This window comes from Elgaria multicarinata, chromosome 4, assembly GCF_023053635.1.
Source record: "Elgaria multicarinata webbii isolate HBS135686 ecotype San Diego chromosome 4, rElgMul1.1.pri, whole genome shotgun sequence".
NCBI lineage: Eukaryota > Metazoa > Chordata > Lepidosauria > Squamata > Anguidae > Elgaria > Elgaria multicarinata.
The window spans coordinates 5,971,855-5,996,172 of NC_086174.1; the positions used below are offsets into that span (position 1 = coordinate 5,971,855).

At 46.0% G+C, this 24,318-nt stretch overlaps 1 protein-coding gene across 1 annotated transcript in view; it reads left to right on the forward strand.

The window, feature by feature from the left end:
- MSRA (methionine sulfoxide reductase A) overlaps positions 1-24,318 on the forward strand; it is a 256,971-nt gene that overhangs the window by 123,407 nt on the left and 109,246 nt on the right. The window contains exon 4 of the mRNA XM_063123773.1: positions 16,353-16,457. Coding sequence (XP_062979843.1) covers positions 16,353-16,457 — 105 coding nt within the window. The remainder of the gene's footprint in view (positions 1-16,352; positions 16,458-24,318) is intronic.

Sequence of the window (24,318 nt, forward strand, 5' to 3'; positions counted from 1 at the left end):
GTGTTTACAGCTTGACTTCTTTATAATCTGCTCCAGAATTTTCCCAGGGATGGATTTCAGACTGACTGGTCAGGGACATCATTTGGTCCCTGACCGAAGAACCATTTGGAAGCACTGCCTTGGCGGAGGTGCAAGGTGGATGATCTCTCTTGCCCCGTGCCTTCTCCCGCCCGGCTCTTTCTCTCGCTGGAACCAGCTCCGTTTTCTTCGCTCATCGAAGCAAAAGGGACAGAGCTATCTCGGATTCACTCCACCTGGCTTTGGTACTCATATGGTTTCCCTAGCTGGTGAAGGCCTGAGTGCAGCAAAACCACTGCTTCCCAGGCAGTAGGTGGATAATCCATCCAGTGCTTCAGCTGGGGTGGTTTCGCCTGCCCCAACCCTTTCCCTTTGAGGAGAACACAGGACAAGTAAAGCCAAGATGGCTCAGCTCCCCCTCATGCATGGCTTCAGGGAAACACTTAACATGCCACTCATCCTCCCAGCAGGAGATTTCCTGTCCCTAGTGAACACCGTCCCCTATGATGAACCCTCTTTTGTCATGCTGTTGCAGGACAGGAAGCTTTGCTCAGTGGTGATGTACAAGATGTAGTGATGGCCACCCATTTGGATGGCTTTAAAAGGGGGTTGGGATAAATTCCTGGAGGTGAAGGCTATCCATGGCTACAAGCCCTGATGGTTGTGTGCTATCTCCAGTGTGCACCAGTTGCTGGGGAACATGGGTGGGAGGGTGCTGTTGTGGGTCCCTGGTCAACAGCTGGTTGGCCACTGTGGGAACAGAATGTTGGACTAGATGGACCCTTGGTCTGATCCAGCATCAGGGCACTTCTTACATTCTTATGTGAGTTTACCCAGTGTGCACATACGGTGAAACAGATGCCTTTGTGAGGTGACAAGGTAGAAACAGTTTCGTTGATAGAAGTTATAACCATGTGGGAAATTCGCCAAGCGTGCAGCCTTTTTGCTCAAGGTGTTGGCAACTCTTCCTCATATTGACAAAGGAAGAAATGAAAGAGTTTGGCGGTGCGGGATGGTGGCCACGTGACGTCCCAGCAGCCAGAACCCGCTTCCCTTTTCCTCAGGCTTGCAAACTGGTAGCTGTATTGAAGCCTAAGCAAGGTGTGTGCGTAATTTGGGACGAGAAAATTCTGTAATGCTTCTAAAGGAAACGACAAAGCTGCAGTTGTCAGACACTGGAACTGTTCAGTGCGTTCACCAGGGGGTGGGGGGGGATGGATTTATTTATTTATTTATTTATTTATTTATTACATTTCTATACTGCCCAATAGCCGGAGCTCTCTGGGCGGTTCACAGAAATTAAAAACATTCAAAGTATAAAACAACAGTATAAAACCATAATATAAAATACAATATAAAAGCTCAACCAGATAAAAACAGCCGCAGTGCAAAATGACAAATTTAAAACACCCAAGTTAAAATTTATTTATAGACTGTTAAAATGCTGGGAGAATAAAAAGGTCTTCACCTGGCGTCTAAAGGCATACAATGTAGGTGCCAAGCGAACCTCTTTAGGGAGCTCATTCCACAGCCGGGGTGCCACAACAGAGAAGGCCCTCCTCCTGGTAAAACATTTATGCAGTTTTTAAGTGCAAAGGCATTGCAATGAGTACTTTTAACTCCCTGTTTAGAAAGCTGTGTAAACTTTGGTTTCACTTGGGCCTTAGCTAGACCTAAGGTTTATCCCGGGATCATCCTGGGTTCATCTTTGTTCATGTAAATGACACACAGGATATCCCGGGAGCAGGCAGGGACGACCCCGGGATAAACCTTAGGTCTAGCTAAGGCCATAGTTTCACTTTGGCTGAATTAGGAAAGATTGGAATATGGGCTTTTGCACAACGCTGACGAAAGTAGTTGTATTCCACATGGTGCAACAACCGTTTAATATTCATAAGAACATCAGAAGTGCCCTGATGCTGGATCAGACCAAGGGTCCATCTAGTCCAGCACTCTGTTCCCACAGTGGCCAACCAGCCATCGGCCAGGGATGAACAAGCAGGACATGGTGCAACAGCACCCCCCACCACCCATGTTCCCCAGCAACTGAGCATGCTTTCATGCCCAGAGAATGGTGAGATTATGTAATAGTGCAGGTATGAGGATCGTGTATTCATGTTCTCTTTTGGCTTTTTACCTTATACACTTGATGTAAACTCCAACCCTAGCACATATGTATGACTATGGGTATATCTCTCTCTCCCGTTCACTTGGAGCATTTTTGAAGCAACCTATGATGGCACAATAAAATCAGGTGTTGTTTTTTCCAAGTGCTGGGTCCCTGTTGTTTTCATAAAGGCAGACTTAATATCTTTTATTATTATGGTTTTTTTTAAAAAAGGTGTAACTAGACTTTTATACCACGAGAGCAGAAATCAATGTTATCTGCAAAGGAGCGATGTTTTGAATGAGGAGCAGGGGAATAAACAAAAGCTCCAATTAATGCGGTGGCAGGAGGCCAGGTTGCAGAATGTCGTGGCCTGTCTTATCAGCTTGGCAAAGATGAGGCCAGGGAGGATGCGTGCGAGAATTTTATGCATCGCTAGGGAGAAGCCCGCTGATCATGGAGAGGAAGTGTATAGAAATGTGGCCGTGAAGATGGGGTGTCACTGAGCGGTGCAGATTATAGCCCTAATTCCTTTCCTAACAGAGCTTGAATTGCAGGGAGCAGAGAGGGAGCTTGTAGAGTTACAGTAATTAAGGGCCTCCTAACTTCCCCCCGTATTTTGAGCACTGCTCCTCATCTAACTTTGCTCCATTTTCTCTTACTTCCTCTCTCTCCGCCTCTGTTTCAGCATAACCCAGCACTGTGTTTGAGTTATGTTCACAGAAAATGATAGCGCTGGTTGTTGCTCACCTCCATATGCCAAATTCATACATTCATAGAATCATAGAATAGCAGAGTTGGAAGGGGCCTACAAGGCCATCAAGTCCAACCCCCTGCTCAATGCAGGAATCCACCCTAAAGCATCCCTGACAGATGGTTGTCCAGCTGCCTCTTGAAGGCCTCTAGGGTGGGAGAGCCCGAAGAAACCACATACACACTTAAAGCACCACAATGCGTCTGCTCTCCATTGCACTCCACATTACCCCTGAGGAATCTGTTGTTTGACTATATGTTGAAAAAAGGAACGGAACTTCACGTGCAAGCATTTGAGTCATTGCTGACTCAGAGGGACGCCTGCTTTCGCTGACGTTTTCTTGGCAGACTTTCACAGAATCACAGAATAGTAGAGCTGGAAGGGGCCTCTGAAGCCATCGAGTCCAACCCCCTGCTCAATGCAGGAATCCACCCTAAAGCATCCCTGACAGATGGTTGTCCAGCTGCCTCTTGAAGGCCTCTAGGGTGGGAGAGCCCACAACCTCCCTCGGTCATTGGTTCCATTTTCGTACTGCTCTAACAGTCAGGAAGTTTTTCCTGATGTCCAGTTGGAATCTGGCTTCCTGTAACTTGAGCCCGTTATTCCGTATCCTGCACTCTGGGAGGATCGAGAGGAGATCCTGGCCCTCCTCTGTGTGACAACCTTCCAAGTATTTGAAGAGTGCGATCATGTCTCCCCTCAATGTTCTCTTCTCCAGGCTAAACATTAACTTTGAAAACCAGCCTTTTCCGGCACGCCTACCCAGACCCAGATGAATGTGGGATCAAGAATTTTTAAGATGTGTTGATTCTTGTACTAATGTTGTTCCCCGCCTCGATCCAAAGGGAGAGGCGGCTAAGAAACAATTTATTTATTTTATTTTTATTTTATTTATTTCATTTTTATACCGCCCAATAGCCGAAGCTCTCTTCATAGGGCTTTGTTTCCAGACCCCTGATCATCCTGGTTGCCTTCCTCTGAATATGCTCCAGCTTGTCTGCGTCCTTCTTGCTGATGTGAGCGTCTCGTGCCAGTTTGCCAGCATGTGTGAATGCCAGAGGGAACGGACATGCAGGCGACAATGTTCAAATTTTTGTGAACCGCCCAGAGAGCTCCGGCTATTGGGCGGTATAGAAATGTAATAAATAAAGAAATAAAAGCTGCAAATGGAGCACGTTCGACTGTTTTGTGAGCACAAACAAAATCCTCATAATCCCTTAACCCAGCTCTCTAATTCCCCACCACCAAAAAGTGAACAGAAGGGATAGGGCCATCCATCCAGTCTCTCCAGGGGAAAAAAGGCCCTACAAGCTGGTCAGTGCCATTTTTATCATCTTCCGTTAGGGCAGCCTTCCTCAACCTGGGGCGCTCCAGATGTGTTGGACTGCATCTCCCAGAATGCCCCAGCCAGCTGGCTGGGGCATTCTGGGAGTTGCAGTCCAACACATCTGGAGCGCCCCAGGTTGAGGAAGGCTGCGATAGGGCATCGCTTCAGCGTTTAAATGCACTTTGGGCCGGGTTGATCTTCTGGCTTGAATGAGGCTCTTGTTGCCTTGTCTGACGGATGGAGCCACAGCGTTCCTTCCCCGTCCTTCTGCAGTCCCAGGGCAAGCGTCAGGTGGAGCTGAGCGTTCTTTCTGCTGGGGGTGGGCGGGCTCCCTGCTATTTCTCCTTTTCAGCCCAGTAAATGGGCCATGTTGTTCATTCGCTGGGCAGGAGGTGCATTGAGCTCACACCACCTCCTCCCCTCCCAAATTTCACACTGCCTTGCAGGCTCATGTGCCCCTGGAGTCAAACGGCGTGTCGGAGCCTAAGAAAACATTCCGCGTGCAAACACGGGCGATCCTAGGACAACCGTATCTATTTATTTATTTATTTAGAGTATTTTTATCCCGCACCTCAGCCAAAAGGCTCTCGGAGCGGCTTACGATGTATCAATAAAGAAGACAGTCCCTACCCTCAGGCTTACATTCTAAGAAAAGACACGACACACAAGGAAAAGTGGATGGGGAGGGAAGAGGGAGAAAATAAAAAGAAATTAAGGGGACTGTTTAGGCTGCTGGGAAGGCCCTGCTCCGTCCTCTTATCTCCCAATGGAGGGGCAGATCGACAGCTCCTTCCAACCAACCGTAACTCTGCGGAGAGCGTTTGACAAAGATGCGTGTGAACAGTCAGGCCAGGCAGGTGTGTAATGAGGTATTCAGCATAAGAGCTCCCCACGTCGTCATGTGGTTGAAGGAAAAATGGTTGTGGGCAGGAAAAGGGCCTTGAGGGTTCTCCCTAAACATGGTGGCTTCCATATATTTATATGTCCTTCACCGGGATGTATGACAGAAACGTAGGAAAATGAGGCAAGGTGACATATTCTCTTCCCTTGATGCAGCTGCCGCAGGCTGTGATTGCAGTCCCCATTATGCAAAATCAAAGAGCTATTTTCTGTGATTTTAAAAGCGACAATCTGAGGGGAAATTTACAAACAGTGGTTAGGTGGCATACAAATAGTTCCTTTTCGAAAGGTGTCTGTGAAAGAGTGTGCGCGCGTGTGGTTTTCCCCTCCTCTTCTTTTTAGACTATCCACTGCGAGAGTTTTGCTTCCTGTAATCCTCTGAGAGTGGCTGTGTTTTCTAAGTGGGAAACGAATATAGGATAAACAGGTAATTAGCCGCTGGCAAGCAGCCTTCTCCACGAGAGTGTAATAAAGCCTAGTCCTCCACTGGTCTAGAGCTTCTTGGAACGAAAATGGGGAGGGTATACTTTAGGGTGGATTCCTGCATTGAGCAGGGGGTTGGGCTCAACGGCCTTAGAGGCCCCTTCCCACTCTGCTATTCTATGATTCTATGTTTCTGTGAGGGGCAGAATGGTGGGGACTAGATGGATCAGATGATGGACATGTCACGGGCAGCTGCCAGCCCGTGGACCACATCCATGCCCTACACTGATTCCGCATGGTCCTCCCTCCCCGCATCAGAGAATCATAGAATAGCAGAGTTGGAAGGTGCCTACAAGGCCATCAAATCCAACCCCCTGCTCAATGCAGGAATCCACCCTAAAGCCTCCCTGACAGAGGGTTGTCCAGCTGCCTCTTGAAGGCCTCTAGTGTGAGAGAGCCCACAACCTCCCTAGGTAACTGGTTCCATTGTCGTACTGCTCTAACAGTCAGGAAGTTTTTCCTGATGTCCAGCCGGAGACTAAATTTGGGTGGAGGGTGCTGTCCTGGCCATCGCAGGGCTTTGAGTAACATTCTGTGACCCCAACTTTCCCAGACCAAAGGTTGTCCATTTCCCCCACGTCGCTGGTGGCCTTCTCAGAGCAACATCAGAGGGTGTCCCAGAGCATGCTGCTGCATCCTGACAGCTTCTGGCGCATCCTATCGCTTTGGGTGAGGCGCGTACTATGACAGAAGTCCATAAAACAAAAAGATGCGTATCCACATCATACGTACACACGGCGGTAGTTGCCAGTCCTTGTGGAAAGGGCCTCTCCAGTGCACTTTAAAATAGATAGATATGTAGACACCCACCAATGGTGCATTGGTGTAGTTTTGCCTCTAATAAGCAAGAGACCAATACAGAGAAGCACATTGTGGATATGGCTGGTGAGAGTGCAGGTCTGACCACGCTGGGCCCTCTGCTCCTGTCCTCTGCTCAAGTTGGTCAACTATGGCTTTAGCTAGACCTAAGGATTATCCCGGGATCGTCCCGGGGGTCATCCCTGTTCATGTAAATGACACACAGGATATCCCGGGAGCAAGCAGGGACAACCCCGGGACGATCCCAGGATAAATCTTGGGTCTAGCTAAGGCCTATGTACCCTCCTCAGCCCAGAAACCTGTAATGTAGGGGTTAGCTTGGGGCATGTGGACACCAACCACAGAACTTTTAAGTGTTCTTAAGCACTTTTGCCATCACTGGAAATTTAGTCTGCTTGGCTTTCTCTAGAAGTTTGTAACCTAGATCTACGTAAGGTTGACACATTCCTGGGGGTTGTGCTTTAGTACAATCTCACCAAATTTGCACCTCCTGAAGCTAAACATGAACCCAAATACGGTTTGCCTTTGAAATCCGTACGTTTCTGAGGATTGCAATTGCAGTTCAGAAAAAGAAAATGTGCAGAATATGCGTACATTAAAGAAGTGCACAAAATGTGTCCTTTTTGAAAACGTACACACAAAAATGCACGATTCATTGGGAAACCACTTTTCAAAACACTGTAGATTTTCAAATGCGCACACTTTTAAAAAATGCGTGCCAAAAGAATTGTACTTTTAAAAAAAATGTGCAGAAAAAACCATACAGGTAGGTGGAGAAGTGAGGGGGGAGGGGGAAGAGAACCCGAGTGAAATTGAACTTGACACATTCGCCCATCCCTACCTAGATTTACCCTCAGCCTGCATCTGGTGCCCTTGAAATGCATTTCAATTGAAGCCCACAGGGCCTTGTTGTATAGCTTGATTGCACCGAGATATTGTTGTTAACATAGAAACAAGAATAATAGGACTCAGAGAATCGCACGAGCATCTTTCTAAGTAGTCTTCGTGAATCCCATTGCAAGCTTCTTCTTTTTTTTAAAGAGCATTTCTTGTTGAAAAGCTGATCTCATAGAATCATAGAATAGCAGAGTTGGAAGGGGCCTACAAAGCCATCAAACCCAACCCCCTGATCAAGGTCCGGGCCTGATTCAAAGTGCTGGTATTGACATTTAAAGCCCTAAATGGTTTGGGGCCAGGTTATTTGAAGGAACGGCTCCTCCCATATGTACCTGCCCGGACCCTAAGGTCATCCTCAGGGGTCCTTCTCCGAGAGCCCCTGCCAAAGGAAGTGAGGCAGGTGGCTACCAGGAGGAGGGCCTTCTCTGCTGTGGCACCCCGGCTGTAGAATGAGCTCCCTAAGGAGGTTCTCTTGGCACCTACATTATATGCTTTTAGACGCCAGGTGAAGACCTTTTTATTCTCTCAGTATTTTAACACTTATTATTATTATTTATTATTTATTTATATAGCACCATCTATGTACATTGTGCTGTACAGCGTAAAACAGTAAATAGCAAGACCCTGCCGCATAGGCTTAGAATCTAATAAAATCATAGTAAAGCAATAAGGAGGGGAAGAGAATGCAAACAGGCACTGGGTAGGGTTAACAGGCACAGGGTAGGGTAAAACTAACAGTATAAAGTCCAAACAACATCAAGTTTTAAAAGCTTTAGGAAAAAGAAAAGTTTTTAGTTGAGCTTTAAAAGCTGCGATTGAACTTGTGATTTTAACTTAATTTTAACTTAAATTTTACTGTTCTAACTCTGTATTTTAATTTTATATCAATTTTGCTGCATGGTTCTTATCCTGGTTGTGCTTTTTATACTGTATTTTGTATTTGTGCTTTTAACCTGTTGGTTGTTTTATTATGGTTTTAATTTTTGTGAACCGCCCAGAGAGCTTCGGCTATTGGGCGGTATAAAAATGTAATAAATAAATAAATAAATAAATAAATGCAGGAATCCACCTTAAAGCATCCCTGACAGGTGGTTGTCCAGCTGCCCCTTGAAAGCCTCTAGTGTGGGAGAGCCCACAACCTCCCTAGGTCACTGGTTCCATTGTCGTACCGCTCGTCTGTGTAGGTTGAGTTTAACATGGAGAGCTGAAGCATAGAGTGCTGATTTGATGCTGCTGAGATTTTCTGAGACTGATCTAGCAGGCTTCCGTGGCTCTGTTTCGAAGTTCAGCATTTATTTATTTTATTTATTTATTACATTTTTATACTGCCCATCGGCCGAAGCTCTCCCTGCACAGTGCACAATTAAAAACTATACAATACCATACAATAAATTTAAAACATTAAAAGTTTAAAAGGCAATATAAAACTAGCTGCATTAAAAAACCAGGAAAAGCCTGCGTAAAAAGGTATGTCTTTAAGAGACGTTTAAAAGATATTATGTTTTCCCCCTCCCGAACCGCACGAGGGAGGGTCCTCCAGAAGACGGCTGGAAATTCCATTTGCTCAGAATGTGGAATCCAATATAAACTTCTCCTACTGACCTTCAAAGCTCTTCACTGCCTAGCTCCTGCCTATCTCTCCTCTCTCATCTCACACTATCTCCCCACTCGTGCTCTCCGCTCCTCCGATGCCATGCTTCTCGCCTGCCCAAGGACCTCCACTTCCCTTACTCGGCTTCGTCCTTTTTCTTCTGCTGCCCCTTACGCCTGGAACGCTCTTCCAGAACACTTGAGAACTACAAACTCAATCACTGCTTTTAAGACTCAGCTCAAAACTTTTCTTTTCCCTATAGCCTTCAAATATTGAGTTTGTTCTGACTTTACACTGTTGGTTTTGCCCTACCCTGTGCCTGTTTACACTTCCCTGTGCCTGTTTGCATTCTCCTTCCCTCTTTATTGTTTACTACAACTTATTAGATTGTAAGCCTATGCGGCAGGGTCTTGCTATTTACTGTGTTATCTGTACAGCACCATGTACATTGATGGTGCTATATAAAATAATAATAATAATAATAATAATAATAATAATAATAATAATAATAATAATAATACATTTTTATACCGCTGAATAGCCAAGGCTCTCTGGGCAGTGCACAATTAAAACCATAAAATACAAATAAGTATACAATAAATTTAAAACATTAAAAGTTTAAGAAAGCAATATAAAATCAGATCAAGCCTGTGTGAAAAGATATGTTTTCAGGAGGCGTTTAAAGGATGTTACATAATCTGCTCCCAAACCACATGAGGGAGGATTTTCCAGATGGTGGGTGCCACTGCAGAGAAGGCCCCGCTCAGTTTCTTCATGGTGACGTTGTGTTCATTTTGGAATGGCCAGCAGTTGCTCTTCTACTTTTTCTCTCCCCCACTCTCTTAACATTTATTTAAAACATTTATTAGCCGCCTTTCAGGGCAGAGTCCCTCCCAAGGCAGCTTACAACCACACATAAAACCGTATAAAAATTAAATGCAATAAAATCACAGACAGTAAAATAACAGACAGTAAAATATCAGACTTTGTATTTCTGGGTGCAAAGATTACTGCAGATGCTGACTGCAGCCAGGAAATCAGAAGACGTTTACTTCTTGGGAGGAGAGCAATGACAAATCTTGATAAAATAGTTAGGAGCAGAGACACCACACTGACAACAAAGGTCCGCATAGTTAAAGCAATGGTATTCCCCTATAGCTGCGAGAGCTGGACCATAAGGAAAGCTGAGCGAAGGAAGATAGATGCTTTTGAACTGTGGTGTTGGAGGAAAATTCTGAGAGTGCCGTGGACTGCAAGAAGATGAAACCAGTCCATACTCCAGGAAATAAAGCCAGACTGCTCACTTGAGGGAATGATACTAAAGGCAAAACTGAAGTACTTTGGCCACCTAATGAGAAGACAGGATACCCTGGAGAAGAGGCTGATGCTCGGGAAAGTGGAAGGCAAAAGGAAGAGGGGCCGACCAAGGGCAAGATGGAGGGATGATATTCTGGAGGTGACAGACTTGACCTTGGGGAAGCTGGGGGTGGCGACAGCCGACAGAAAGCTCTGGCGTGGGCTGGTCCATGAAGTCACGAAGAGTCAGAAGCGACTGAACAAATAAACAACAAACAAAATATCAGTTAAATAACAATAAAAACTAACAGTAAAAATTAACAGTAAAAACAACAAGGGCAGCAGCAGCAAAACGGTATTCATTTATGAGGGGGCCACAGTAAAATAAAACATTTTTAAGGCCTTCTTAAAAGCCCGTAAAGATGGTGCATGGCGGACTGCGGGTGGGAGTTTGTTCCACAAGAGGGGGCCACTGCTGAGGAGGCCCTCTCCCTTGTGGAGACCCACCTAATTTCTCTCACTGGTGGGCAGGTGAGAAGGGCCTCTCTTTTTGATCTTCAAGTGCGGGCAGGCTGATATGGGCGAACATTGAGATACAAAGCCACTCTCAGAGTGAAATAAAAAATGGATTAAGAACAAATTTCCAAAATACCTTTAGGAAACGTGAAGTCTTCACATTCAACACTGGGCCGATCTACACCAAGCAGGATATAACACTTTTAAAACGGTATGAAAACTGTATATGTAATGTGTCTTGGGCCTGAATAGTTGTCATAACCATTAAAAACCGTTATAAGCAGTAGTGTAGATCCTGCCCCTGTCCTTTTCTTTATTAAATCACACAAGAAAACTAGTGTAACTCCCCCATTCTTTTGTGTGTGCATGAGAGAGAGAGAGAGGTAGGTCATGGTGAGAGCTGAAAAGCAGAATTGCCCCCCACCAGAAGCATTATCCCAGGAAGAAATAATTGAGTTTTATCCAGATTCATTTTGCCTCTGCTTTGTATTTAGAGAGGGAGAGAATGCATATGTCTGCCTGACAGTTGAAACGTCACTTTATAATAGATGTTCTGTGTCTTTGCTGCCTTGTGATGGTTAATCTGCTGGATATTCTCAAATACTTGGTTCTTAATGGAACGAAATCAATTAATCTGCTAGAGAACATGAATCTTTTTGCCTCAGTACAATTCTGGATACCGGGGCATTGAGACATATAGAGCCTTGCAAGACTACTCAGTGAACTTCATAGCTGAATCAAGATTTGACCTTCACTGTGGAGGGGCCAGAGTTTAATGGGACTTTATACATGTAAGGTCCATGTGTTACCGTTTAACTGCGGGTCCCCTGGCAGTGTCACACAGAGGAGGGCCAGGATCTCTTCTCGATCCTCCCAGAGTGCAGGACACGGAATAACGGGCTCAAGTTAAAGGAAGCCAGATTCCAGCTGGACATCAGGAAAAACTTCCTGGATGTTAGAGCAGTACGACAATGGAACCAGCTACCTAGGGAGGTTGTGGGCTCTCCCACCCTAGAGGCCTTCAAGAGGCAGCTGGACAAGCATCTGTCAGGGATGCTTTAGGGTGGATTCCTGCATTGAGCAGGGGGTTGGACTCGATGGCTTCAGAGGCCCCTTCCAGCTCTACTATTCTGTGATTCTGTGAAAGTCTGCCAAGAAAACGTCAGCGAAAGCAGGCGTCCCTCTAGGAGTCAGCAATGACTCAAATGCTTGCACGTGAGGTTCCGTTCCTTTTTTCAACATATAGTCAAACAACAGATTCCTCAGGGGTAATGTGGAGTGCAGTGGAGAGCAGAAGCATTGTGGTGCTTTAAGTGTGTATGTGGTTTCTTTGGGGGAGAGATCCCAGCTCTTTAGTAGAGCACATGCTTTGCATGAAGAATGGTCCAGTTTCAACGCATGGCACCCTGACGTCTCCAGTTGAAAGGATCTCAGGTAGTAGGTGATGGGAAAGAGCACTGGGCTAGGTCTACAAATGGACTGGTCTACTATGAGGCAGCTTCCTGTGCAGTAAAACGCTGCAGCTGCTACCCCGTCGGCTTGGTGGATGTTACAGTTTGACCCCGACAAGTCAGGTCTATCTTAAACATCTAAGATCTGGAAGGGCCTCTTAGCATTTGGGCACAGCAATACCCGCAAATGGATTGCTCCTCTTATTCAAGGAAGGCAAGTTGCTTTTCATGGCTCCCACAAGGGTGACTTTGGAAAGATGATAACCTTCCCACTAGTTTATAGAGCCGTGCTGACAGGGAATTATGGGAGTTGCAGTCCAACCCACCTAGAGGATGTCAGGTTGGCGAAGGGCGTTACAGAGAGAAAGCGTTTTCTCGGGATCACGTCTCGCCACACAATTTCGATTCTAGCAGTGTTCCTGCCGGTTGTGCCTGTGACTCAAAAACAGAAGAGGAGATACAGTTTACCCCATCTATTGCTTAATCAAGCTTATATCTTGTGTGGCGCAGAGTGGTAAAGCAGCAGTTTCTGCAGCTGAAACTCTCCCCACGGCCTGAGTTCGATCCCAGCAGAAGCTGGTTTCAGGCAGCTGGCTTGGGTCGACTCAGCCTTCCATCCTCCCGAGGTTGGTGAAATGAGTACCCAGTTAGCTGGGGGAAAGGTAATCACGGCCGGGGAAGGCAACGGCAAACCACCCCGCTATAAGGCCTGCCAAGAAAACGTCAGCGAAAGCTGGCATCCCTCCAAGAGTCAGTAATGACTCAGTGCTTGCACGAGAGGTTCTTTTCCTTTCCATCTTTACCTACTGATTGTGCACTCTTCAATGACATTTAATAAAAGCTGTTTTTAAATTCCTGCTTGGTTGTTAGGATTCCATAAAAAGGCTTCTTTCACTCTGGGGTATTATTGGTACCCATACTTTTAAACAGCATGGTCTATGATGCCCTTAGATGTCCTTTATTTAATTTATTTAATTTTTTTATTACATTTTTATACCGCCCAATAGCCGAAGCTCTCTTGGCGGTTCACAAAAATTAAAACCATAATAAAACAACCAACAGTTTAAAAACACAAATACAAAATACCATATAGAAAGCACAACCAGGATAAAACAACGCAGCAAAAATTGATATAAGGTTTCCCTATCACAAGCAGAGGGACCTGCTGATTCAGTATAAAACAATAATGTACACAGGTAAAAACATATTGAGCTATTAACATGCTAAAACCAGTAGAAAATTTAAAAGCAATAAAAACAATTTAAACTATGTGCAGCTTTTAGGCAAATCTGTATTATTATTATTATTATTATTATTATTATTATTATTATTATTATATTTCATTTGTATCTCGCCCCGTATCACAAGGATCTCAGGGCAGCGTACAAATAAAATCATACAAACAATATAAAACAATAAATATACACAGCTAAAAACAAATTAAACCATTTATAAGCTAAAACCAGCACAGAGTTTTAAAACAGTAAAACCAATTAAAACAATTAAAACTTTGTACAGGCGTGGTGCATTTAGCCATCAAAGACTTTGTTTACAAGCCATATCTTAAGTTGGCACCAGAATGAAACCAGTGCCGGCACCAGTCGGGCCTCCCAAGGGGAGGGCATTCCACAGCTGGGGTGCCACAACAGAGAAAGCCCTGTCCCATGTCCTACCATAGCATATGTCTTGCATTGGTGGAGCATAGAGAAGGGCTCCTCCAACAGATCTCAAGACTCGGGCAGGCAGATATAGGGAGAGGTGCGCTCCCTCAAGTATCGAGGTCCCAAGCCGTTTAGGGCGTTAAACAACATTACCAACACCTTGAATTCTGTCCGGAAGCGTATAGGCAGCCAGTGCAATTCCTTTAAGACTGGTATTATATGGCCTCTGTGAGATGTTCCCGTCAGCAGTCTATCTGCTGCATTTTGCACTAGCTGCAACTTCCGAGTCGTCTTTAGGGGCAGCCCCATGTAGAGTGCATTGCAGTAGTCTAATCAGGCAGTTATCAGTGCATGCACTACTGTGGCTAGGTTGTCCCTGTCCAGGAAAGGCTGTAGCTGGTGGATCAGCCAAAGCTGACCCCAAGATCCAAGAAGGATCTTGGAATTGTTGTAGATCGCAAGCTGAATATGAGCCAACAGTGCGATATGGCTGCAAGAAAGGCAAATGCTATTTTGGGCTGCATTAATAGAAGTATCACTTCCAAATCACGTGAGGTACTGGTTCCTCTCTATTCGGCCCTGGTTAGGCCTCATCTAGAGTATTGCGTCCAGTTCTGGGCTCCACAATTCAAGAAGGATGCAGACAAGCTGGAGCGTGTTCAGAAGAGGGCAAACAGGATGTTCAGGGGTCTGGAAACAAAGCCCTAGGAGGAGAGACTGAAAGAACTGGGCACGTTTAGCCTGGAGAAGAGAAGATGGAGGGGAGACATGACAGCACTCTTCAAATACTTAAAAGGTTGTCACACAGAGGAGGGCCAGGATCTCTTCTCGATCCTCCCAGAGTGCAGGACACGGAATAACGGGCTCAAGTTAAAGGAAGCCAGATTCCAGCTGGACATCAGGAAAAACTTCCTGACTGTTAGAGCAGTACGACAATGGAATCAGTTACCTAGGGAAGTGGTGGGCTCTCCAACACTAGAGGCCTTCAAGAGGCAGCTGGACAACCCTCTGTCAGGGATGCTTTAGGGTGGATTCCTGCCTTGAGCAGGGGTTGGACTCGATGGCCTTGTAGGCCCCTTCCAACTCTGCTATTCTATGATTCTACTCCTGGCCACGGAGTCCACCTGGGCCTCCAGTGACAAAGATGGGTCTAGCAGTACTCTCAAGCCGGTCACCTTCTCCTTCAGAGGGAGCGCCACCCCATCCAGAACAGGTCGCTTACCCAATTCCTGGACTCGGGAACCACCAATCCACAGAGCTTCCGTCTTATCAGGATTCAGCTTCAGTTTATTGGCCCTCATCCAGCCCATTACAGCCTCCAGGCACTGGTCCAGCATCTTCACAGCCCCAGCTGACTCCGACAACAAGGAGAAGTAGAGCTGAGCATCATCAACATACTGACGGCACCCAATGGAAATTTAGCCCTTCCTCGAGGAAGCCCCAAAACGAGCTGGTGTGCTTGTTTCCGGAATGGAACACGTCCGCGGAGTTCCCTTATGTGAAGCTTCGCTGTCCTGCCACCTTCTAGAAACCCTATGCCAATGGGTGTGTGAACCAAAATGGTTGTTTACTAGTCCCTTTTAAGCCCAGCAGTAGATTAATTGTGGACTGGCTGTAAGGCCACTTCAGTGGAGATTAAACCGCTCCCTGTCACGGGTGGCTTCGTCCATCTCTACTTGGAACTAGTGCTGGATTTTCCAGTGGTAATTTAATACACTACCAGAGGTCAAGGATGAACTCTCTGGTGCTTGGAGTGCATCCTGTAGACAGTTATCTCTGGGAGCGCTTCATTTTGTGTATGGATTACTAATTTCCCTTTAAAACCCTTCTACAAATGCCACATCGAAGTTATTAGAAACATGTTATTAGTTATGAGAGTGGGTCATGTTCTGGGCTTGAATGTAACCATAAAAGATATAATCCCCCATTAATAATTTGAGCGTCATTGAGATAAGCAAACCTACGGAGTAGATTAGGTGGCAACTCCATTACAGGAATAATGTGTGATTTGCTTTGTGCAAGTTCCCCCCACCCCGTTCCAACACCAAGGCTCCCCCAGTGAGATCTGCACCTATTAATCTGTAGGACAGTGTTCCACAGCCTAGCGGCCCTCCAGATGTGTTGGACTACAACTCCCATCATTCCCAGAGGATGTGGATTGACACATCTGAAGGGCCACCAGGTTGGGAAAGACTGCTGAAGCATCATTCTATAAGGCATTGTGCCCCAACCTGGTGCCCATGTAGGTTGGGGATGATGGGGGTTGCAGTCCAATGCATTTGGAGGAGGCATCAGGTTGAGGACGGCTGTTGTAAGGTCTCTGCATCGCCCTGCCCTGAGAATGCCCTTCGGAACCCCCCTGAAAAAGTGCCCTGGAGTAAAAAGAGTAAGCCAGTTAGAAAAGCCTTCTTTCCTCGCGTGCTTGAACGACCGCTTCCCCGTATTAGCAAGGCCAGAGTCGGTTCTTTGTGGGTGGCTTTTGCGATTAACATTCTTGCCTCTCCCTCTCTCTCCCGCCCCATTTCATTCAAGGGAGAACCGGCCATACCGAAGCGGTGCGAGTGGTATTTCAGCCCGACACCATCCGCTTTGAGGAACTGCTCAAGGTCTTCTGGGAGAATCATGACCCGACACAAGGTAGAGTGATGAGCGAGCCAGTATTTAATTATCTTACTAATTACAGCTGGGATAATTAGTGTTCGAGCAGCTCAGAAGAGATGAACCTTGAAATCGCACCGCAGCTTGAGAGGATGGTTGCAGGCATTTATTGATGGGGTGGGAGAGAATGAGAGCCGAGGAGCTCATGGTGCTAACTCTCCACACACCCCCACACCCCCACAGAGGTCTGTGCTATGAAAATTCCCAGAGAGAGAGAGAGAGGGAGTCAAGACAATAGAAATTCTTCTCACCTTTGAGTATTACAGTTTCTTCTTTAATGCAATCTTTTGTCTTTCAAATTGAAGCCCCCTTTTTCCCACAGCTGATAATTTCACTCAGGCATGGAGCCTTTATCCTCTGTGAGTTTGATGCTTTTCATCCTTTCAGAATCTCTACAGGTATCCATTATGATGAGAGGAAATGAAGGAATGGACTCAGGGCGTGGGCTAGTCGCCTTTACCCACATTTCGGTGTCATACGGCCGGTGGTGGTGGTGGCGGGGGACTGGAATATTTCCCAGCCCAAAGGCGGAATTATTATTATTATTATTATTATTATTATTATTATTATTATTATTATTTGCATTTGTATACCACCCCATAGCCAAAGCACTATTAACCCAGGATAGGTTCACAGCCCCACCGAAATTGGAGCCACCAGCCTTCACTGAGCCTAGTGTTCTCCCTGATGTGCTAGTTTTCTAAGTGAGGGTTTCTTGTGTGTGGCATAATCCTGTGAGACCTCCCACCCCACTATTAAAACACTTAAAAACAATATACAAAAATTTAAACCCACAAAAACATACAATATACAAATACGTAATAATAATAATAATAATAATAATAATAATAATAATAATAATAATAATAATTTTATTTGTGAGGTGGCTACTAGGAGGAGGGCTTTCTCCGCTGTGGCACCCCGGCTGTGGAATGAGCTCCCCAGAGAGGTCCGCCTGGCGCCTACATTGTACTCCTTTCGTCGCCAGCTGAAGACCTTTTTATTCTCACAGTATTTTAACACTTAATTTTAACTTAAATTTAAATTTTACAGTTCTAACTCTGTATTTTAATCTTATATCAATTTTTGCTGCGTGGTTTTATCCTGCTTGTGCTTTTGATACTGTATTTTGTATTTGTGTTTTTAACCCGTTGGTTGTTTTATTATGGTTTTAATTTTTGTAAACCGCCCAGAGAGCTTCGGCTATTGGGCGGTATAAAAATGAAATAAATAAAATAAAAATAAAATAAAAAAACTGTTTCTTAGCCGCCTCTCCCTTTGGATCGAGGCGGGGAACAACATTAGTACAAGAATCAACACTTCTTAAAAATTCTTGATTCCACATTCATCTGGGTCTGGGTAGGCGTGCCGGAAAAGGCTGGTTTTCAAAGCTGTCTTAAAATCACAGAGAGAGTTAATGTTTAGCCTGGAAAAGAAAAGATTGAGGGGAGACATGATAGCACTCTTCAAATACTTGAAAGGTTGCCACACTGAGGAGGGCCAGGATCTCTTCTCGAACCTCCCAGAGTGCAGGACACGGAATAACGGGCTCAAGATAAAGGAAGCCAGATTCCAGCTGGACATCAGGAAAAACTTCCTGACGGTTAGAGCAGTACAACAATGGAACCAGTTACCTAGGGAGGTTGTGGGCTCTCCCACACTAGAGGCCTTCAAGAGGCAGCTGGACAACCCTCTTTCAGGGATGCTTTAGGGTGGATTCCTGCACTGAGCAGGGGATTGGACTCAATGGCCTTGTTGGTCCCTTCCAACTCTGCTATTCTATGACTCTATGATCTTCTTATCCTGCCCATCACTCCTCTTTGAGCCTGCCCAGCCTTATTCCTTTTGTCTGGGTGGCTTTCCTCCAGGCTGTTGATCCCTGCATCCTGGGGTGCCAGCCCTGCCCGGCCCTGCCTATGCAGCCTGCATTTTAGGAGGCAGCAGCAGCAGCTTGCAGCATGCTGGTGAGGTGCTCCAGTTGGGGTCGGCATCTCCGTTGTAGCCAGCTCTGGCCTACCTGTCAGTGCAGGCTCCCACGCTTCACTTGTCACCCTGGGTGGGAAGATGGGCTGGGCAGGATAGGAGCTTCCCAGCTGCTGGACTGCCATCAGAAGGCCTTTTGGACCATAGGCCGAGTTCAGAAGACACCTTAAACCATGGAAAGCCTTATTCACTGTGGTTAAAGCCATGGTTTAAGGTGTCTTCTGAATTCAGCCATAATCTGACTTCAGCATCTGTGGTGATAAATCACAGCAGCTGAGGACGTGTGAAGGCCAAACTTGTGAACCCCATTTATTTGACATGCTAACACCAAGTAACCTGACGTGGAGGGCTCAGAGGAATTCCCCTTTCTCTCTAGAGCAGCCTTCCTCAACCTGGGGCGCTCCAGATGTGTTGGACTGCATCTCCCAGAATGCCCCAGCCAGCTGGGGCATTCTGGGAGTTGCAGTCCAACACATCTGGAGCGCCCCAGGTTGAGGAAGGCTGCTTTAGAGAGACCAAACCGTCCCATTCATACACACACACACACACTTATTTCCCTCCCAATTTGGATCCGGTCGTCATTGCTTCATCCCACTTTCACCTAAAAGGGCCTGTTTGTTTGTCCCTGGGCGGGAGCGCCTGAGCCTTTTATGGATGCTGCGCAAGGAATCTGTCATCTGCAAATAATTAGAATTAGACACTAAAAATTACATTGTTTTTCCAGTGAGCAGATGCGACTACTTAGAGGAGCAGAAGCACAGCTGTACCCATGTAAACTGCGAAAGCAGGCCTAAACCACCATTATGCATTCCTCTATACGCCTGCTAATTAATTTTGACGTTTTAAACATGGGGAGAGGGGAGGATCTTCTCATAAACGTCACATTTTCATATTTTTGCGAGTAGACTTCCTCTGGAATTCTACAAAATTCTAGGCAGATGTATCTGGCTGTGTGTGTATGTGCGGAGGAGTTAAAATTCAGAAACAGCTCATGCTTTACCTACGTCAAGTCTCAAATCCGGTCCTTGGGATATCGGATTCTGCCTACGCAGGCTTATCCACAAGATCCTATAAAACATGCCCAACCACACATCTTTTCCTCTCGTCCCTCATCTCTCAACCCACTCGTAGCTGTATAAGACTCGGAGAAAGATGGGTGGAGTGTGTTGATGGGGGACACAGCCTCTACAAAGAGGGGCCCTGGTTAGGCCTCATCTTGAGTATTGTGTCCAGTTCTGGGCACCACCCTTCAAGAAGGATGCAGACAAGCTGGAGTGTGTTCAGAGGAGGGCAACCAGGATGGTCATGGGTCTGGAAACAAAGCCCTATGAAGAGAGACTGAAAGAACTGGGCATGTTTAGCCTGGAGAAGAGAAGATTGAGGGGAGACATGAGAGCACTCTTTAAATACTTCAAAGGTTGTCACCCAGAGGAGGGCCAGGATCTCTTCTCGATCCTCCCAGAGTGCAGGACACAGAATAATGGGCTCAAGTTACAGGAAGCCAGATTCTGGCTGTACGTCAGGAAAAACTTCCTGACTGTTAGAGCAGTACGACAATGGAACCAATTCCCTGGGGAAGTCATGGGCTCTCCCACGCTAGAGGCCTTCAAGAGGCAGCTGGACAACCCTCTGTCAGGGATGCTTTAGGGTGGATTCCTGCATTGAGCAGGGGGTTGGACTCGATGGCCTTGTAGGCCCCTTCCAACTCTATGATTCTATGATTCTATGAAGTGCCCTTTCCCTACTCCAGTTGCATTTTGTTGTTTTCCCTATTTATTTATTTATTTATTTATTGCGTTTTTATACCGCCCAATAGCCGAAGCTCTCTCTCTCTCTCTCTCTCTCGTTTAGCAACCCTAAAACAGGTTGCTAAACGAGCACTGCTTTCCAACTCTATAAGTGTGTATGTTTGAGGGCATTCATCTAGTAAAAAATAAAACATTCTCCAAATTCCTGACAAAATACAAAGTTGCCGTGGTGAGTTACCACTCAACATCAGTCACCTTCGATGCCTGTGATGTCTGCAAAGCCATTGCATGTGAAACAAAAGCACTGCCCTGAGCAATGCCACTAGGGTCACTCCCAGCGAGTAAGAAGCAACTGCAAACTACATGTGTGTGTGTGTGTGTGGGGGGGGAAAGTATCACCTGGAAGACCCCTTCAGTGCACGTTGATGCCAATTTGAATCTGTATAGGACCTGCCAGTTCCACCCGGATGGAGGCATCTGCTCTCTGTCCAAGCCTAGAGCAATGGGTCATTGTAGTGCATCCGTGCAGTTCAGTTTATCTGCATGAAAAGGGGACTTTTGAGCTCAGCAATCAGGACTCGGTGAACTTCTCCGTTCCCACTTCCTCATCAAGTCTCGGTTGTCATGCCAGCGCAGGAGCTCAATCATCGTTACCCAGGCGTAAGGGCAGGATCGTGCAGCTAGCTGGCCCAGCCTCTCACCACAAGGAAAGACCCCCCAAAGAATAGAGGAAGCTGCTTTATATTGAGTCAAACCATTGGGCCATCAAGCCCAGCGTAGTTAGCACTGGCTGGCTGTGGATCTCCAGGGGTTTAGAAGCCAAGGATTGAACTAAGGCGCTTTATACTGAGCCATGGCTTTATACTGAGCCATGGCTCCCTCCCAGTATATCCACTATAATACCGGTTAATACTGTCCATATAATCCAATATTATCAATGACTACGAGTCATGACGGCTACATATTGCCTCCGGTGTTGGAGGTAATATGCCCCTGTGCACCAGTTGCTGGGGAACATGGGTGGGAGGGTGCCCTTGCACTCATGTCCTGCCTGTGGCTTTCCGTGAGCAGCTGCTTGGCCACGTAATGCTGGACTACGTGTCCATTTGGCCTTGGGCTTGAGCAAGGTTCATTTCTCCTTCCAGCAGTTTTGGGGAGATTCTTAAAGAGTTCAATACCTCTAACGGTGTGAAACGTGTCATTCTCTTTCTAGACCTCTGTTGATCTTTCTTCTCCTTCTTCCTTCCTCCCCTTTTCGATCGGTGCAGTCGCACAAAGTGAATGAGAGCAGGAAGTGTCCGGGGGGCGGGGGCAAGTATCAGAGATGATAATAATAATAATAATAATAATAATAATAATAATAATAATAATAATAATAATTTTATTTCTTACCCGCCTCTCCATTTCGTTCGAGGCAGGGAACAACAATAAACCATAAAATACATAATACTCAATTAAAACATAATATACATCGTTAAAAACATCCTAAGAACATTTTAACGACACGCCTACATACACCTGTTGCTGGGGAACTTGAGTGGGAGGGTGCTTTATTTATTTATTTATTTATTTATTTATTTATTTATTTAAACATTTTTATCCTGCCCTATGTCATTAAGATCTCAGGGCTATAGTATTCATGCCCTACTTGTGGATTTCCCACAAGCTGCTGGTTGGTCACTGTGTGGACAGAATGCCAGACGAGATAAATCCTTGGGCCTTAGCTAGACCTAAGGTTTATCCCGGGATCGTCCCGGGGTCGTCTCTGCCTGCTCCCGGGATATCCTGTGTGTCATTTACATGCCTCATCTAGAGTATTGCGTCCAGTTCTGGGCTCCACAATTCAAGAAGGACGCAGACAAGCTGGAGCGTGTTCAGAGGAGGGCAACCAGGATGATCAGGGGTCTGGAAACAAAGCCCTCTGAAGAAAGACTGAAAGAACTGGGCACGTTTAGCCTGGAAAAGAGAAGATTGAAGGGAGACATGAGAGCACTCTTCAAATACTTGAAAGGTTGTCACACAGAGGAGGATCTCGTCTCGATCCTCCCAGAGTGCAGGACACGGAATAACGGGCTCAAGTTAAAGGAAGCCAGATTCCAGCTGGACATCAGGAGAAACTTCCTGACTGTTAGAGCAGTTTGACAATGGAATCAGTTACCTAGGGAGTTTGTGGCTTCTCCCACACTAGAGGCCTTCAAGAGGCAGTTGGACAACCCTCTGTCAGGGATGCTTTAGGGTGGATTCCTGCCTTGAGCAGGGGGTTGGACTCAATGGCCTTGTAGGCCCCTTCCAACTCTGCTATTCTATGATTCTATGATTCTATGAACAGGGATGACCCTGGGACGATCCCGTGATAAACCTTAGGTCTAGCTAAGGCCTTGGTCTGATCCAGCTGGGTTCCTCTTACGTTCTTATGATTGTGTTATTTCTTTCTTTCTTTCTTTCTTTCTTTCTTTCTTTCTTTCTTTCTTTCTTTCTCTCTCTCTCTCTCATTTTTTTTTCTTTTACTGCTGGTGAACTAATGGTGCTCAATGGGGATATGAATTCCTCAGCAGTCCAGATGTGTCCTTAGGTGGACAGAGAATGCCTTCACACTATGGTCCTCTGGAGACCCTGATATCAAATCCATTGATAGTATTCAGGTAAATGGATCTTGGGGACAGCTCTTTATTTTGAAGCTCTACTGGAATGTGAAATGAGAAGCTAGCGGAACAAGCCTGCAATGTTCCTGGCCCATCAGCCATGATTCGAAATACAATTTTTGGGCTTCCTCTGATGTGGGTGGGACATTCAGGAATGATCTCACGGGTATGCTAATTAGAGAGAAAGCTGAGAAGCATTTGTAGGAAAGCAGTGAAAATTAGCATAGCGTTGACAAATGGGAGAGACGGGCAGATGTCTGCGATACGATCAGACACGATGAAGACAGATATATATTTGTTCACATAATTAATCTGCAGTTCCAAGGAAGCAAAATGAAGGATGAACAGTTAGGCAGTACTGTTAAAGATCACTGAGAGCTACTGTCATCTAATGTGGAGTGTCGGACTTAGAGCTGCTTCACATGCTAATGCCAACTTTTTGTCCAGACTGACACACATTTATTGCATTTTTATACGGCCCAATAACCGAAGCTGTCTGGGTGGTTTACAAAAATTAAAACCATGAAGACCATTCGAAATATAAAACGAACAGTATAAAAGCATAGTATAAAACGCAATATACAACCACAACCAGGATACAACCAAACTGCTTAACTTGGAGTAGGTCCCATTGAACTCAGTGGAACTTTGTGTTGTATCCAGTAGAATCATAGAATAGCAGAGTTGGAAGGGGCCTACAAGGCCATTGAGTCCAACCCCCTGCTCAATGCAGGAATCCACCCTGAAGCATCCCTGACAGATGGTTGTCCAGCTGCCTCTTGAAGGCCTCTAGTGTGGGAGAAGCCACAACCTCCCTAGGCAATTGGTTCCATTGTCGTACTGCTCTAACGGTCGGGAAACTTTTCCTGATGTCCAGCTGGAATCTGGCTTCCTTTAACTTGAGCCCATTAATCCGTGTCATACACTCTGGGAGGATCGAGAAGAAATCCTGGCCCTCCTCTGTGTGACAACCTTTTAAGTATTTGAAGAGTGCTCTCATGTCTCCCCTCAATTTCCCCTTCTCCAGGCTAAACAGGCCCAGTTCTTTCACTCTCTTCATAGGGCTTTGTTTCCAGACCCCTGATCATCCTGGTTGCCCTCCTCTGAACACGCTCCAGCTTGTCTGCATCCTTCTTGAGTAGTGGCTTTGTGTGTTGTGGAAAATGGGGCAAGCATTTTTTGCTGATCCTACTTACCTAGTGCAGCCTCTCATACCATATCCCATATTGTCTCACACAGCTCCCAACCCTGCAAAAGGAACCCTTGGGGGAAGGGGGGATCTACGAAAATTGGGTGCCCTGACTTACGTAAGTGGAAATTCTCTTCCGTAATGGGAAGCCACCATTGGATACAACCGCTACTCCTCAGTAGAGGTGTATCCGATTGAACAATTTCTTTCATCCCATTTCCCAGCTGCCTTGGATGGTGATTCTGGGGCACAGAGGGCCTCTACGATCCAGGTCAGCA